Here is a 13,315-nt window from a genome sequence, read left to right as displayed (position 1 = left end):
TTATGGTCCATCGGTTATTCACTGTTTCGCTATCGTCCATCGGTTATTCACATAGTCGCAGTACATACTGCAATCTCTGAACCCCTCGAAAATCGTACGGCTGTTATAGCGCACTGGCTTGATCTGTCTCACCAGTATGCTCCAGTATGTATGACGTCACATAGCGAAATCCCGTGTTATTGGGCAACTGTATGACGTCATAAACATAGCTGATTCTCATTGGTCAGCTGGATTCCCGACGGTTCTCGAGCGCGCCGAGGAAATCGCGCAGCGGCCCGGCGACGGGAGCGTTCGCGTCCGTTCTCGATCAGTGTCTCCCAACATAAAACAGCGCGGCAGCACTCCGCCTCATCAGAATCACTCCAATATCGGCTGGGTGCCGCTCGCGCGCAAGCGGCTAGTGCACACTCACGACGAACATGGCGACATTGCTGTTTTTCGAGCCTCGCCGAATGCGGCACTGGGACCCGTGGTCTGGGCTGGCGGAGTCCGAGGGCTGCACCTGGAGCCCGCACGTCCACGGACCGCATCGGGCGCTGAAGCGGCATCTCCGCCAGGCGCTGGAGCCGACGGCAACGAAGCGACTCTGCCGCCACGAGGAAAAACAGCGGCCGGAAGCGAGGGGTTCCGGCTGGTGGTCGACGCCGCTGGGGTACCGGCCGGAGGAGGTAAACGTTCGGCGGTCGGGCAGGGTGGTGACGGTGCGTGCTCGTCACAAGGAGCGCTCAGCTGGCAGCTTCGTATCCAGCAAGATGGTGCGGAAGGTGACGCTGCCAGAAAGCGTGCGGGCCGACGACCTGACCTGGAGACACAGCCGGTCAGGTCAGTTGGTGCTGGAGGCGCCGGCGGTCGATCCGCTGGCACTGGAGGCGAAGACGGTGAAGGTGACGTACGACGATCTGGACTCATGTGTCGTGGAAGATAAGCAGATTGAAGTTCCAGCCGCTCGGTCCGAAGAGAGAGACGCGGAAGCGGCAGTGGATGCTGATTGCCGCTGCTTCGAGCGAGTGCTCTGAAAAAGAAGGCATTCACGAGTGCGAGCGGGGCGCTGTAGACCGTGCTGCATCGCCAGAGGTAGAAGATGCGCCGAGCAGGTGGCCGCATATCATCCTGCACAGGATGCAAGTACAACGCAAGCTGCTCCGACTGAAGATCACCAACCGGATGCCGGAAACGTGGCTGATGCCACTGATGATTGTGAAGCCGAAGACGAAGCCGCTGCCGACCACCCGGCGCCTGAGCCGGAAGGCACCGCCTCCACGACTTCCGAGTCAGAAGACAGCGAGGTCGTGGTCCTGGAAGAGGATGACGCAGAGGAAGCTGGAGACGTCGCGGAACGGCGCCAGAAAGCCGACGATATTGCGGCGCGGCATCAGGGCGCTGCGGACGTGCCAGGGCGGCGCCTGGAGGACACGTTCCGGCTGACCCTGGACGTACGGGACTTCCTGCCGCAGGAGGTCCGCGTCACCGTCAGGGACAAGCGTGCTGACGGTGGGAGGCTGTCCGCGAAACGCGAGCGGAGGATGGGGAGCACGATGGTCCGCTTCATGCGCAGGGCTGCACTTCCCCCTGGTGCCGACCCTGACGCCGTGACCTCCCGCCTCACGCGCGGCGGTCAGCTGGTGGTCGAGGCTCCGGTTGCAACGGCGCATGCGCTGAAGGGCTCTGCCCCCGGCGCGTGATGGCAATGGTGACATCAGCGACTTTTAAGACTTACGAATTGCGTTCGAGAGGCATTTTCTGTACGTAGGTTATGTCTTTGTAGCAAAGTTAACGCCTTATTTTGTTATGCGTTGGCGGCGGCCCGTTGATGATGCATGGCATTTTGATTACACTTCTGCATTACAAATATTTCGTTCCAAGGTAAATCGTTATATGTTTATTTCTGGCCATTTGTGTTTTTAATGTCATTTTATTCGTCTTCTCATGCGGATGCTCAAACCAATAGTTGAAATTCTCACAAACTCTTACCTGAAAGAAAGTGCTAAAAGCTTGTAAAAATATCAACTGATTGTGTAAATAGCCGCATCCAACAGGAGTACCAGGATCAGGTGACATAAAAACCAACATGGCCAGAAATTAACATATGGGGTTTACCTTTGGACGGCAGAAATGTGCTGACGTTTTACCTTCAATCCAGAATGTTGCGTCGGCTTCTATCGTTGTGATGCACGTCGAATAATGATGGTGATGCTGCTCACATCGGTTTCGCGTCTGAGTGATGTTTATTGGCCACCACTTGCGAATGTGTAAATACATATCAGAATACGATGACCTGTTTGTGGGGAGAGACATCCATGTTAGAAGAAGGGCTGAAATGTGGACTGATCCACGTGACGAAGACGCAATCGCTGAGCTGCGGTGAATGCCGAATATATATATATATATATATATATATATATTATGTATATATATATATATGTATATATATATTATATGTATATCATATCCATATCGTATAGGAATTTACGTTGAGCCTGCGGCATGCTTTCGCGACATTTCGACACCCAAGTTATTATTTGCTTACCGTTCAAGGATCAGTGATTGTTGGCCCTCAGTCAAGGCATTGCACGATTTCGACATCCCCATTTGGAATTCGAATCTGCTGATGCCGATGTAATCGTTGCTAACAAACTTCATCAGCCCATAGCACAACTACTGTGATTGGTCATGGGGGGTGGTTGGGTGAGCACACAAGTCCATACCAGTTTTTACTTTATTCACTTAGACCCATGGTCTAATACCTAACCGGCAGCACAGGGAGGTGGCATCTAGATATGGGCCCAATGGTTATTCACGTTGCTGCGTTGGTGCTTCTCGTCGCGACTTGATAGCCTGTGACAGAATCCGGAAAGGTTTGTGAATGCCATAGCTGTCTTTACCGTGTGCGTACGTTGATGCCAAACTAAGGATAACCTTGCAATAGATGTTGGATAACCACTGTGGCCATGGGTAACGCTTTTCATATCGGTTTGTGTGGCCTCAGGCGCCTGGTGTAGTCTTGTATGTGGCATGTGAGCAGCCACGTATCTGGGATGGGGGAATCAGAATTGGAGGAGTCAGTTGGATTCTGAGGGATAAAACATGACCGAAAATATCATTTTCGGCGGGGCAATGTGTGAAATATGTGTCCACAACATGGCTATCCGGAGAATCCACGTCTATGCTTGTCAGAGGCACTCGTTTTAGCGTAGCGCTTTTTGTGATCGTTTTATTGTCTAAAATGTAAGCATCCGCTCTCATAGGAGGGCTTATGAGCCTCCATTCCTCTGCCTAAGGTTTATTCTGGGTGTAGGTTTTCGTTAAATTGTCTAATCGCGTATAAGTTTTCGTGAGCCCTTAACATATTTCTTGCGCGGTTCACAAACACGGGTCCCTTACCACTCTGGTTTCTGAGCTGCGATGTTTTTTTTAGGACACTGCACAGTGAACCACTGCCGGTGCGAGCAGAGGTAGGCAACCGACGGTTCCACGGACTTGAGCGGCGGCTGACACTGTCGCATCGACGGAGCCCTGCCTGATATACGTGCGCTCAAAACATATATAATTGCATGCGATTGTAAACGTATTAGATAACGAATACGCTTATTGAAGTTTTGTGTCTCCTGAAAGCATGGTCCTGTACATATGAGCATGTAAAGCCGAAAATAGTTGTAACCACAACAATTTGACCTTTGACCTGGCCTGTTGGCTAATTTTAGCCTAGCCACGGAAGACTTGCCACCAATGCGCAATCTCGTATATACCAATTCGCCGTATTTTTCGCGAGGCTCTATATTTCTTGCTTTGAAACCGGCAAGGGCTACATCCCCATCAGTCCGTGTTATTAAAAACGGCGAAGCAGGGTGAGTTATGATATGGTTTTCAGTTCTGCCCAAAGTGCATTGCTGTGCGCCAGGCAATGACGGAAATGCTCGAAACCGGTAGCACAGTCCCACCAACGCGCTAAACCAACCCAGATATTGATAGATCGCTGGCGTCAATAATGGCGAATAATGGCGACAATAACCTGCTGACACTGAACGCTCGCTTAATGCCCCTGCATCGCTGCTTAATCATTGATGGGATGAAGCCCGCAAAAAATAATTAGAAGGGTAAGTGTGCGAGAGGTTTTGGCACGTTTCCGACTCCTGTGGTGTCATATTTTTTGCTAAGTTTACCGAAACGCAGTCATTCGGCAGCCTTGGTCTCAACACGGGCCAAATGAGAGGCGAGTGTTACATTGCGGTGCATCCGTTGCGGAAGTGTATTGGCAAGATGATACGCAAAGGTCGACACATGTCATGAGTTCAGGATCTGTTGGGGGAGGGGGGGATGAAAGCACCCATTGGAGGGGGCATCTTGTTTGTTTTACGTATTTTGAAAAGAAAAACTTGCTGGCAGGTCTAGTTCCCTCCAAATCCACGTTTGCTGTAAAACCCCTGTGTTTGCTGTAAAATTGTCGCCTTCAGCGTCTGCTGTATTATGATCGTGGCAACGCGGTTTTGTCGATATATTGTGAACGCTTTGCAGCTGGGCTGAGGCAAGTTCCTAAAGATCACTCGGCGCCTCAGATGTTTTTCTGCCGACTGAAATCAAACAAACCCGGCTAACTATCCTGAGTAATCACCACATTATGCAAACATTGCAGTGTCTTCGTGTGATAATGTGATTCGCGAATAAATTGGAAAATATGCAAATATAGTTCTTAACGGACAGTGAATGGTGAGGTAGTCTTGAATAAGACAATTTTGCACTTGGACAGGATACTAAACCAGCAGGACAACAACCGGGACCTGAAAAGAGGAATGAATGCAGAAAAATTAGTTGCATGTTCCAGCCCATTCGTGTGGCGTTAAACGTCAGCAATTATATATTTTTTCATCTCCCTGTAGGAAATAACATGAGCGCTTCACCCAAGTGGAAAGCGATTTCAGGCCACTGTCGCCCCTCCCCTCACCGACCCCAGGTCTGCCACACTGACCTTATTTTCGGTGACTTCCGATGCTGCCTGATTTCCACCCCTCTGCGATCCCGGGTGTTTAGCGTGACTTCGTGTTTATCTCTGGAATGTAATGGTCTGATCGAAAGAAAAAGCAGAGTTAGATAAACTCGTCATTCCTTGTATTTGGGTCAAGCCTGAAATACAAGGAATGAATTTTTCACCTGAAAAAAACAATGAAAGCACATATATAGCACCATTAACGATGATCCTCTAGACCTAAAAGGCTTCAAAAGAAAGGCCGTGTTCAACATCAGGAACATGACATAATGTAAGCTAAGAGTAAGCGCCAATTCATGTCAGGTGAAGCTCCATACAGTCCGGAAGATATACCCAAATCTTTACTTCGACCACATGATCACCTTCAGTAATCCACTCGAGAATCAAAAGTTGGAAAAATATACATGGCTCAGTAATTAATTCACCACAAATGTGATGTGCATGCCACTTGAAAATGATTCTGGAAAACTAGCTGATGTTTGCATTTATCCAGAGCGTCTCGAATAAAAACGGTAAGCACCCTGTGCTGTAGCTAAAACACCGACCGTACGGTGCGGAGTACACCAGCTTGAAGCCTGCTTCCCACAGCGAGGGTCAGTACGGTCACGAATCGGGCGGCGTTCTCCGCCGTCACCGTCACATTGCTAGCTTCGGGGGGCCAAACCCTCCTCAGTGTCCAGCTGCGGCTTCCACTGCCACAGGTGAAACTCGATTGTGAGCTGCCGCACGCGCAGCAGGTCCCCGGAGGAGGTCAGCTGCTGCTGCAGCACGTCCCCACTCGTTGCACTCTATGTCCAGCTTCACGTAGTCGATGATGTCCTGCTGCAGCGGGATCAGCTGAATAATGGTGGCCAGGCTGGCGACTGGGAAGCGGGCGCCGAAGTCGTCCTGCGCCCCGATTCCCGACGCCGTGGAAGTGGATGCTCTCCGACGTCCGGAAGCCGGTGAAAGCCCATGGTGGGGTCAAAGGCGTGGACGGTGCAGTCCCAGGTCCTCCATGCCGACGTCGAAGCTGAAGTCGAAGCGATGCCGAACGACCAGCACGGAACAGTTGGGGCCGCAGCAGGTCGTAGCAGGACTGGCTTGGGCGCCGTCTCGCATTCCCAACTGGTAGCTGTGCATGGACTTGCAGAAACAAGCACCTGCCGCCGACCAGAGCCAGCCGCCGGCACCGATGGTCCCGGTCTATTGTGGTTAGCAGAGAATGCAGCCGAGCGTAGTTCTTCTCAGCTCTGTCACGCTCCCTGCTGATCATGGGATACCAACGCCGATTTTGCATATGGGTTTCGTCCTCTTCCTGAGTGTCGGAACGTCCATTTGGCGATGTGGGCTTGGAGGCCATTCTCCTTTCCCTGGACGAGCGGTTGGTCTTCGGAAGCGTGAAGACCGGGCACTTCCTCCTTGCTCCCGGTCTGGGTGTTGGTTTGAGGTTGTGACGGGCTTGAAAGCTTTCTCCTTCTGGCCGTTTTGATGGACTTCAGACCGCAGATCTATCTTGTTTGCCTCTTGTATTGACATGTCTACCACCGAACTGCAAAAAACGGATGTGGACATATGACATATCTGCATTGGTAATATGGGAACCAAACAGGGACATAGTTTGCAATGAGTGGCGGCGAGGGAGGCTGTGCACTTAAAAATTGCGTAAACCTCTCTCGAAAATATGCCATGAAACGTTTTCTCACCGATTTTGTCGCAATTACTTCAAACGTTCGCAGGAGGTTGGAGTTCAAGCTGGAAAGCTAAGATATCCAAACTGAATAATAAACTGCACAACTGGAAGCAAAAAAAATGGCATGTGTAGAACAGCAGTGACACAAATGTTTCGAATGCATCCAACATAATTCTGCAAAACGTGTTCATTCCTCTTTATGCCTTAGTCGTATTAAATACGCCAGTGTCCCGGAAAATGCATTTAAAATTCTTTACATAGCTAACACAGTAGTATTAGCCTCATTCCTCGGACAAAAACCCAAGAGAATGGAGATATAGTTGGGTTGATATTTCGGAAACATGCCTTATCGTAACGATAGAGGAAGTCTATAACTCCGGCGGATTAGCGAAAGTGTATGACTATAATAGCGGAAGTCTATGACTCCCGGCGGAATAGCGGAAGTCTATGACTAAAATAGCTGAAGTCTATGACTTCCGCTCTTGTTTTAATAAAGGCATGCTGCTGAAATAGCAACCCAACTATATCTCCATTCTCCTGGTTTATATGCGAGGAATGAGGCCAATACTACTGTCTTATCTATGTGCATAATGTTCTTCGCAATTGCACTTAGCAACTTACGTAAAAAATTTGTTGCGTCATGGTTTTAGCACAGTGGGGAAGGGCGCAATGGGCGCAGTCATTGCCATGACAACGCTGGTTTTACAGATAGTAACCCAATATCTATGCATATGGGATACTTTGTGAGCTTTTTGGTTAGCTCGTTCGGATTGTTTCATGTATTCTTTTTCCGGTTATCATTTGCTTTGATAACGAGGAAGGAAAAACCATTGTCACGACCGAGATCGCGCACAGAATGAGTTTTAACATGAAACCACCCAGACATTTTGTGTTTTGTAACCTTTTGTAGCTATTGTAGAATATTTTGCTTTCATTTTGGTGCTCCGTTTTGACTTTTTATAGCTTTATTTTGTACACTTTTGGCGGTCGTTTTAACATTTGTAGCTTTATTTGTACATTTGTAGCTTCTACAGCTGCAAGTCTCTGCAGCCGCTGGTCGTTATCAGACAATTTCAGCGACAAGAAATAATCATGGATATGGCATGATAATATCGTCAAGCTACTTCCGTGCAATTGCTATCATACCGTGTCCCCATTCGGCTAGCATGGTGAATTGCAGCACTTTTCAACGCGAACACAGCTGAAGGAGATGGACGGAAACAGAACCAAACGTCAAATACCAGGCAAGGGACAAGGACACGAGAACAAGCAAGATTAGTGAAGACACAAAAGAGGCAATTGTACTACCAAGACCGTGGACGGATCTGTGCAGACCATCCCTCGTGTTGCGCAATCGTGCACAAATCATGCCTCCGCCCGTTTCGGGCTTATTTGGGGGGAATGATGTTTATATATCCGCAGCCAGAGCAGGCAGAGACTTAAAGCTAACGGCACAAAATTAAGTGGACAACCGGAATGGCCAATTACATGACCAAAATACACACCCTGATCACCAACTGAAGAAGCAAGCCGAGACTGCTAGTTTATCACCAGAAGGTTGAGTCACGCCATCGGTGCCAGGTTAAAATGCGATACAGTAAACCGGCCACACATCAGGGCTAAACAGTAAACCGACCACACATCAGGGCTAAAACCACCGACTTCGGATGGCGGGAAGGTTGACAAGGGCACGGACGAGGGTCAAGGGCAAGGGCAAGGACAAAGACAAGGACAAGGGACATTGGTAGGGCGACAATCACAAAAATTACCTAAATTTAGGGACCCTGAAGAGCCCTTGTTTGGTCATAGAGTCCGTGGCTGGCCGGACCCTTCTATTATGCTATTGTGGACCATTTCATCGAAGTTTCTTGTATTTCCATTCCATGTCAGGCAACGAGGAGCTCGACCAACGCAAATGGCTCTCTGACATTCAGGTTCCCGTCTTGTTCTTTTCAGCAAAATGCGCCTCTGGTCGGCTAGAGGCCCTTGCCGACACAGGCTCCACTGTTAAACACTCTGTGCCTGGATGGAGCCACCTTGTTTTCAGTGGCCTCGGCGCACGCAGCAGGCCCTCAGGAGCAACTGCGGACGCTGGCCTTGTCCCTGTTTCGTAAATAGGACCCCAGGGTCCAAACCGACTCGAAGCCGACTGCTCAGCGTTGGTGGTCTGGGACCTGCATAGACGCCCTTGTCGTTCGGGGACCCCCACAGGCGCGACGAGTCTCTTTGGCTGACTCTTGAATGCCAGGCCTTTGCCCCGGGGTCGTCCCCAGCCAGTCCTTCGGGCCCTATATCGGGCCCTTAATAGTTTCTACCGATGGTCCCGAAGTCGCTCAGGGCCTAGCAGGAGGATATTCCCCCTGTCCTCCCCCCCCCCCCCCCGATCAGCTAGATATGCCCCTGGATGTGTAGGTATGTACGAAACTCAATGCTGGTCAGCGACTCGCTCTCACAACAAAACTCCAGGGTGAATAATGGCGTCCGCGTTCCAAAACATTCCCAAGTTGATGCCAGTTTGGTTAAAAATATGGTCGTTTTTTGCTGGTCGGCCGAATTCTTAGATTCTGGTACAAATTCTTGATTTCCTGCTATGCATCGGTGTTTTTTCACCTATTTGGTGGAACCTCAGACTGTCTGGTGGAAACTATTCTTTCTAGACATTTCCTTCTTGTATTTGGTGACTTAAGTATGCATTGTTGTTAGCGACTTAATTAAACCGGTGGTGAAGACGTCCATACTAATGACAATAATCCGATCGGTGTAAAGTGTTCATTTCGGTTTTGATTCACTTTATCTGGTAGAAGTGGCCATTTTGGTGATTTCTAATAATCTTTGGAGACCGGTTAAAACGGCGACAAAACTAACTAAACCTTATAGATGACCGTACCTTCTCAACATAATCAAGCGGCTCCAGCACTGTCCGTCGATAAGCGCGCAAGCATTGAATCGCTAGACGGTCAACGTCACGTTTTCTGTAGCCGGCCTCAAACACAACATGATGTTACCTAGGCCCAAACACATCGGGGCGGGCAGATGTATACAGACATGTGTTCCAGCATATTGGGACCGGCCATACAAAATATTGGCAATGTCACAATTCCATTTCCTCGCAGTCAGCAAAAAGTTAGCTTATGCCAAAGCAAGTCACGGCACCGTTTTAAAGCTGGCAAGCACTGATGGTCCGAAATCCAATCAGTTTGTTAATCATGTCGCTCCTAAATATGTATGCCAATGTCAATAATTAACTTTTTCTCGCTTGACTCATGCGGGTGGGATATTTCAATGCATTGCTATGCGTACGGTTTTCCAAGGACGAGTGTTTTATTTGCTTTTCGGGGTATTCTTTACATGGTGATATCAGCTAAGTTTGTCATCACTTGGCTCGGTCCCACCTTAACGAATGCGCCTCAGGCACTGGCAGCCTAATCTGTGCGGATAGTATTGCAACAATGGGTGGAGAAGGTTCGGGAAAGTCCAAAAAAGCGAAATACCGCAAGAAGCAGGCAAGCTGACAAAGCGTCAAACTAATTGTGGATGATACTTATCACGCCGTGAATGATACTTATCACACTCATCGTGGACGACGATATCGATGGCTTATAGTGCCAAGCGAAGCGCGGCAAACTTTACCGGAGTCGCATGTTCTCGACGACCAACATGAGACACATGCCCATGCTGATGAGCAGGATGATCTTGGCAATGTTCCAATGCCTCGTTGGGCTGAAATTCTTCTTCGAGTACTCCGGCTGGCCATCTGAGCTTGATGATATCATTCTTGACCTGAACAGCCATGCATGTGACACAGACCATGGTGACACAGACCATGGTGACACAGACCATGGTGACACAGACCATGGCGCCGCCCCAAGTCGAAGTCATCACATGGAAACCGAGAACTTGCGTGGGCTGTTTTAACTTGTTGGATGCGTCCTTACGGAGTTTTTCAGTAAGTGATCACGTGCTGAGTTGTGTCAGGCCGTTTGATTGAGGGATGATTGAGGCATGTGTGCAAAGAGCGGCATTTCAGTGTTCACCTTATCCGATGTCGTGATCCCCCTGATACTTGCCAGCATGCCGTCCGAGGCGACAATTACCGGCATCATCTGCCCTATGCTGACAAAGCTGGTTACTTTGGTCACAACCAGCATGGCAGCGTCGGGGGCCTTTTGCCAGGTATGACGTTTTAGTACAGACAAACATGACCGATACCACGCAAAAGAGTAATCGCTTAATTAACCGGAACCGTAAACTTCTTTTGATAAGCAGCGCCAGCACGAATCAACGCTGAAATCCGCCGGCCTAAAAAAGACGATGGAATTGTCTTACAACATGTCCGGAACATGTCTTGGAGTATGTCTTACAACATGTCCGAGTCTTTATTATCGCTTTTAGAAGTGCATCGTCAGAAATTATTGCATATATCGCGTGTTTTTTAGATTTCCTCATGCAACCGCGGGTCGGTTGCATGATGTCAGCAGATACATGATGTCAACAGACATGATGTCAACAGATACATGATGTCAACAGATACATGATGTCAACAGATACATGATGTCAAGATACATGATGTCAACAGATACATGATGTCAACAGATACATGCCACAGCATATCTCAATAGTCGGTCATTAGGTACATACCGCATCGTGACCTTAATTTGGGGCATGTTTTGTCTGTGTATTGCCACCACCATCGGCTCCTGTCTAGAAAACTTCCCCAGTCCCATTATGCAATGTCGTAGTATCCAGTTCAGAATCGACCGATTCATTCCGAAACTAGCTCAGTCAAATCTAGCCAAACAGCAGTGCTAGATATATAACAGCAGTGATGGGTATACAAACAGCAGTGCTAGGCATTCGGCATGTCGTTGCTCCAGGGTAGCAGATTCGCCATCAAGTTCGATGGCAAGGCAGCAATTCGACATTTTTGACATAGCTTAAAACTGCTTTCAGTTTAGCTCTTTAGCTTTGGAAACAAAACAGGTTAAACATGTTCGGCTCTATGAGATACGTCACACCGACGATGCAACTGCACAAACGTGATGTACATGTTTCGGTTACTCATTGTGAAAGCAATGGTTTGTGATGTGACAACATAAACAGGTATACATACGTGCATGCTGTATACATGAATAAGTGCATACTCCAATGTGTGTTGGGTGATGCAACCACATCTTGCAGCCGTTGGCACAAGTGGGCAGCCATCCTTTTTCACTACTGCATCGTACAACTTGCAAGTTGTTTCAGCTAAAATCTATCTCCGCAGGCGCAATGTCGCACATTCACGTGTGTCATGTCATGTCATGCCAAGGTACTTGGAGTTTTCGTGGTCAGAGGGTGCGGATATCCAAAATATTAGCTTATTCTGATTGATTTTGGCTCGCACATTCGTTGTAGCCCCAGGCCATACTTCCAACAAGGCACGTCTTTGCTGTGGTAAGCTTAAATTGCTTTTATAACCCTCTTTAGCATGTTTGCGCGTCACATCACGGCCAACGTAAACGACTGAGGGCAGGCGCTCTTCAAGGACCCAAAGTTCATCAATGGCTATTAATTTAAGACGCACGACATGGGCTGAAATGATTAAAAGTTTGCGATTGGCAAAATACGTGGAAAACTTAATGATATAGGCGATAGATGCGCATCGGGCTTTTCATTGCACAAAATATGAGACTTAGTTTGCTTTTTTCAGTCATAACGAAAGCAGCACCGAGGACACCGCTTTGCGCTTTTATTATTATAACGAAGAACGCATTTACAACTTTAGAAATCCCGTTTTCAAAAACGTGTGAATTGTTGTAAGAATAAAGAGGCTCATTGTAAGCCACATAATGAAAACTGAAAGTAAAAAATTAATGCATATCACCTTTACGCTCAACAGCATTGAAGCGCGGATATTTCAATCCCACACCAGCACTACCCGAATCGATATTTCTACCCACCGTCCATACGCACTCACACATGGTCGTCTGGCCCCTGCCGCTACTGCCGTACCTGTACGCGAGCAGATCACTCCCACTTCTCTCCGCACCCGCCGGAGCCGCCGCAGCCCGGGCAGAACCTGCCTTCCGTCCCGGGCCGCCCGGCCGGGCCGGACTGTGCAAGCTCTACCGCGCGCCATCGCCTTGGGCGCTGCGGCCGCCGCTGCAGAGAAACCCAGCAGCGGCGGCGAACAGCCCGCGTGGTCCGTACTCTGCCGAAGTCCTGTGCGCCGGCGGTGGCTGGTTGTTTGTCTCATTGGTATCTGGTTTGTGTGGCGCTATCCGGTTAGCGTGAACTGACTGCATACATAGGCAGCTTAAGTTGTCCTGTGGGTGACCATGTTCCGGTTTTTTTTTGCCGCTCGCGTGCCATTCAATGTGGTCAAAGCACAAAAATCCCAACCTGCCCAAAAGTTTGCGTGGGTCCGAGTCGCGCCGACCTCAGTACCGGCTGCGCTCGTGGCGACCCCTGCGGTCATGTCATGTTCACTCGCTGTGAACCCGGCCGGCAACCAGTGCGGTTCATCCCAGGTCATCGTCCCCAACCCCAGCCCCATACCCATCGTCCCCAGCCGGTACCGGTGAACGTGGTGCACGCCGCGGAGGCGGCGCCCGCTGCGGCGCACCTGCAGCCGTCAGATGAGCGACGGAGAGAGATGCAAACTCGTACCCACCGCACGAGCC

General features: G+C 49.3%; 1 protein-coding gene and 1 long non-coding RNA gene across 2 annotated transcripts; one reads left to right on the top strand and one right to left on the bottom strand.

Moving 5' to 3' along the window:
* Positions 1 to 452: 452 nt before the first annotated feature.
* On the top strand, positions 453 to 1,016 carry LOC119104665 (heat shock protein beta-1-like). The gene has a single exon (XM_037228386.1). It carries the CDS (start codon positions 453 to 455, stop codon positions 1,014 to 1,016), a length of 564 nt encoding a protein of 187 aa, XP_037084281.1.
* A 5,407-nt stretch (positions 1,017 to 6,423) lies between these two features.
* LOC119104588 (uncharacterized) lies at positions 6,424 to 12,732 on the bottom strand. The gene is made up of 3 exons (XR_005094969.1): positions 12,645 to 12,732; positions 10,284 to 10,433; positions 6,424 to 6,512 (listed from the first exon to the last, which is right to left on the bottom strand). It is a non-coding gene; the product is annotated as an uncharacterized LOC119104588 (long non-coding RNA).
* Between the last annotated feature and the right edge of the window lie 583 nt (positions 12,733 to 13,315).

Source organism: Pollicipes pollicipes, unplaced genomic scaffold, assembly GCF_011947565.3.
Source record: "Pollicipes pollicipes isolate AB1234 unplaced genomic scaffold, Ppol_2.1 Scaffold_6052;HRSCAF=7182_pilon_pilon_pilon, whole genome shotgun sequence".
Lineage (NCBI taxonomy): Eukaryota > Metazoa > Arthropoda > Thecostraca > Pollicipedomorpha > Pollicipedidae > Pollicipes > Pollicipes pollicipes.
This window is presented reverse-complemented; position numbering and strand designations above follow the sequence as displayed.